At 38.6% G+C, this 4,735-nt stretch overlaps 1 protein-coding gene across 1 annotated transcript; it reads left to right on the forward strand.

Moving 5' to 3' along the window:
- Positions 1-3,411: 3,411 nt before the first annotated feature.
- On the forward strand, positions 3,412-4,729 carry LOC121937606 (odorant receptor 131-2-like; the record flags this gene model as incomplete). Its single annotated transcript, XM_042480938.1, has 2 exons — positions 3,412-3,555; positions 4,305-4,729. Coding segments are annotated over exons 1-2 (569 nt in total), but the record flags the coding sequence as incomplete, so codon positions are not given.
- Positions 4,730-4,735: the final 6 nt, after the last annotated feature.

Genomic DNA, 4,735 nt, shown 5'->3' on the forward strand with positions numbered 1-4,735 from the left:
GAAACACAATCATCCTCCATGGGTTTCAGCTGCTGCTGTGTATGACATCCTATGCAGCTCACTGGTTGAAAGGTGCTCTGAGGCAGTGGTTTCCTAAGTATTACACAGACTCCCTCTTTGCCTCCTACATAATTGTACAGGTCCTGCCTCGTTCCATCAGTCCAATCATCTATGGCATACGAGACAACACTTTCAGGAAGTACCTGAAGAAATATCTAATATGTACAACCCCGATTCCAAAAACGTTGGGGCATTGTGTAAAATGTAAATAAAAACAGAATGCAATAACCTGAGAAACCTACATTCAATTGAAGATATTTGATGTTCAAACTGAAAAACCTCATTGTAAATATACACCTTTTATGAATTTCATGCCTGCAACATGTTCCAAAAAAGTAGAAGGTAGATTTATTGGTTTCAACCAAGTTTAAAAAAGAAAACATATTTCCTTGATCCTGCTACATCTTTGGAATGGATGAGCTGATTAAAATCAGCAGCTACTATGAAAATTCCATCCAGTTCCTTGGGCATGTTGCTCTTGCTGTTGCATGTTGCTGCTGGTGGCATCATTCAATTCCTGCAGTGCATTTTTTGAATTTGCATTAGAGTCTTGTGTCAAAATGGCTCCCACAAGGTCAGTCCATCCAGTGCAAGCACTTGATCCACGATGTAAAGGATTAACCATGTCTGTGAAGATGTGCGCAGAGCAGTCTCTGATCTCCCATTGCTGAGTGAGCCTTAATCGCATCTCATTCACTCCACTCTCCTGCGACCAGACATTTGCCAGAAGAAGGCTTGGTAGAGGAACAGTTCTTCGTCCAAGTCAGGTCAGCCTCGCCCTGATGCCGGCTCTCCTCCCTCTCTTTGTCCAGGGCTTTGGTTTCATTTCTCCTCTCTGGTCTGACTGGCTGCTCGGCAGATGCCATCGGTGGGGATCCTCTTGCGGGCTGCTGCAATCAGTCCAAAATCCACACAACTTCTCCCGATGTTGATAAGTGCTTCTCTCTATCATAGAAAAGTCGGGCTTCAGTAGAAGGGGTCATGGTGTCAAAAAAATAGAAAAATGTAGAAAAAAAGTAGCAAGGATTTGAGGAGCTACTGGCTGCTGCACATACATGCACTGCCGTCGTCTTCTGAATCTGAAGTTGGATCAGTGACATGTTTACCACCGTGTTACATCACCTTTTCTTTTAATAACACTGTGTTTGAAACTGAGGACACTAATGTTAATGTTTTTTTTTTTTGTTTTTTTGGTTTTGATTTTTTGAGTTCTGTTTGATATTCGACTTCAGTTGTTCAACAGTTCAGAGTCTCTGTTGTTGTATTTTTTGCTTCATAATGCTCCACACAGGTTCAGTAGGAGACAGTTCTGGACTGCAGGCAGGTCATTTTAATACCTAAACTCTTTCACTACAAAACCACCTGTGCAAAATAAGTTTCATAGTGACGTCCCTGAAAAAGATATCGACGATGACGCAAAAAAAAGAAAAAGTATGAAAATACCCTGATCTTCCACATTACCTGGCCCATGAGGCATGTGCACTTACAGTGTGAAAGTACGGGCGAGTGTGCCAAAGCGGGTAACCTCCAAGGGACAGACCTCCAGTTGAGCACCTCACTAGCTAAATGGCAGTGTAAAACATGTAATCTTGCAGCTCTTTTAGACTTTTCAATTGTTATCAAACTGGATGGCTTAAATCTGGATAGTGAAATGATACTTTTAGTGGGGGTTTTGATGTCCACAAAAAATGATCTTTCTTCTTTCCCGATGCAAGTCAATGTGGAAAAAGTCCAACTCCTTATGTTAACAGCAGCTGTCACTGCTGTTAGTAGATATAAATGAAACTAAATGTGATGCTGGAAGTTATTTATTATCAGTTATTTATCATTTTACTGATGTTATCACTTATAAATAAGCTTTCTGCTGCATAAGAAAATGAACGTAACAGATTGAGAGCTCGTAAAAAAAAAGTTAGTCACCGTCAATACATAAGAGTAGACAACTGCATCTGCACCAGTGCATATAGTTCTTAAAATCACATGCACAGCTTTGTTTTACGTGCACTATGTGCATGGGCACATGGTATTTCAAGCCTTGCTGTTTATTTTTTAAACAACATCAATGTGTTTAACTTGAAAGAAAAACATTTTCACTTTTGGTGTGTATTTCCATAACAAGTTTGGCCTTCAGTGATATTTAAAGTAGTCTTAGGAAGGTCTTAAAAAGTCTAAAAATGTACTTATCTAAAGTAATTTGATTGTTCTCACAAGATGTGGCAACACAGAACAACAACAGTAAAACATGACTACACTCACACAAACTAACACGCACACAATCACACACACCTCAGATTGAGACACAAACACACACCCATCTCCTACATGTGTGCATGTTACACCTCAACATGTTAACACACACGTCTGTATCCTGATCATATCACATATAAAGTCAGAGATTTAGTGCAGCCCTTAATGCTGGTGTCCATGTCTAAATGCAATAATAATTAAGGTAAGCACCACCTGCTGCACGTTTTAAGTCAGATATCTAAAAATGTCCCGTGAAGCACTGAAAACTCTGATAATTAGGTTTTTCTGCAGGGATTTACATGTACAAAGGTTTATTGTGATGTTTTGGTTTTCAAAAACATTGTTAAATGTGACAAATTTTTCCTGTTGCAGATTTGTTTTACATTGTTCTTTTGTTTTTATTTCTTAAAGTCTGACTGTTGGATGAGATGATAACAAATTCTTTGCAAATGAAATGACTGTTTTGAAATCTGATAAGGACACTGTTTAAAAATCCTTTGTTGATAAAACAAACAAATTGATCTAACTGAATGATGAGCCTCATTCATTGTCTTCATTTTTATTATCATACTTTTATCCCATTTGATTTAATGCATTAATCTGAATTTCAGCAAGAAAGTTACAGATTTGTATATTTACACTGATGCTCTGCAAATCTGGTACCAATAGCGAATGTTTGATTATTTTCAAAACTTTTTATTCTATAAAGTAAAGGTGCAAAATAACTCTTTTCACATTAATCATCATACACTGCAGGAAGCAGTGGAGGCAATATTTAGATTTTTCTCTTGTTCAAAACTAAACATACTGCATATTCCTGCATTAAGAATATTATCAAAGTAAAAGTATGTAAGTGTAATAAGGATTGTACTTAAAAGTATTGAGAATAAAAGTACTCAGTGCAGACAAATGTCTTTTTTTGGGACAGTTACTCTTGAAATCTAACCTCATTAGATGATTTTGACTGTGTGTTGGTTCTGACTGTTGCATTGGTTGAGGTAGAGCTAACTCTGAACGAATACTGTATTTAAAAGCATCAATTTTAAAACAGGCGCTGAATCATTGTCTTATTTTCTCTTAGAGTTAAACTTTGGCTCTAAAGAGATGAACGTGTCATCTGCCAACGTGACAGGCCGGGATGCAGACTCCTTCTCTAAAGCAGTGACCAAGTATGTGATTGTCATGGTTCTCGGGATCTCTCTCAACTTCATCAATGCAAGCCTCATTCACACCTTCTGCAAACACCAGGTCTGATATTCCCTTAATGCAATGCTATCACTAATGAAAAAAATCATTTGGATTTGATGCAGAAATTCATATTTGCATCATCTTCTATTCTAAAAATAATTCTAAAATTATTAATAACTTCTACACATTTACAAACTTGCATTCCTCCAGCAGAGTTGTTGGCATGTTGAAAGGATGATTTACAAGCACACACTGACTGGTCATCATTTAAAAACCTCAAAATCTCTCTATTTATGGTCTCAAAAACTTTGACATGACACATCATCAAGGGCCAAGTTAAAAATGTCTGAGTTGACTAATGTTGCTTCAAGTTGAGCCCATGTTTTTTTTTTTTTCGTAGTGCACTTCTGGGAACGTTTTGGTCCCCAGATTTTCTGCAGGACGAGAGAGGCCACACTGTAAGGTGAAAAAGTGGTGAATTTTCAGCTCGCAGCATGTTAATTCGTTACAATCTCTGGCTTTTGTTTATAATAGTGTTGGCATAAAATGCTATTGCGCATTTGCAACCGGTCGTTAGCACCATTAGCTTGTTTACTATATTACGTGAATGCCGCACTGAACGAAACCTGTTCATGCCTTAAAACTTTGTATGGAAAAAAAAATGAATCATCAAATATTTGTATCGAATTACTAAATCCGAATCAACTAGCAAAGGTCAGAGAAGGGTACAGCCCTCGTTAATGCCAATCATCAGTATAATATTTGTTAATGGTAACTTTTCCTGCCCTTTGCTGTGTTCCACCCTCCAGATCTTCTACATGAATCCACGCTACGTCCTTTTTATTCACCTGGTGGTCAACGACATGATCCAAGTGATAGTGACCATCATCCTCTTCGTCATTAGCTACACCATCCACAAGATAAACGTCTACATCTGCTGCATCTTCGTCCTGATGGCTCTTTTCACCACTGAAAACACCCCTCTGAACCTGGCCTGCATGGCGGTGGAGTGCTACATCGCCATCTGTCTCCCCCTCCGACACGTGCAGATCTGCACGGTCAAAAGAACTGTAATGCTGATTGGTTTAATCTGGGCGACGACCATTTTGTCAGTTTTCTCTGATCTCTTCATCACTTTGAACACAGAGCCTCTGGACTTCTTTCATACCAGAGTCTTCTGCCTCAGAGAATCCGTCTTCCCACATCCCCTCATCATCAAGAAGAGAGACATCACGTATTC

Source organism: Plectropomus leopardus, unplaced genomic scaffold, assembly GCF_008729295.1.
Source record: "Plectropomus leopardus isolate mb unplaced genomic scaffold, YSFRI_Pleo_2.0 unplaced_scaffold26816, whole genome shotgun sequence".
In the NCBI taxonomy this organism is placed as follows: Eukaryota; Metazoa; Chordata; class Actinopteri; order Perciformes; family Serranidae; genus Plectropomus; species Plectropomus leopardus.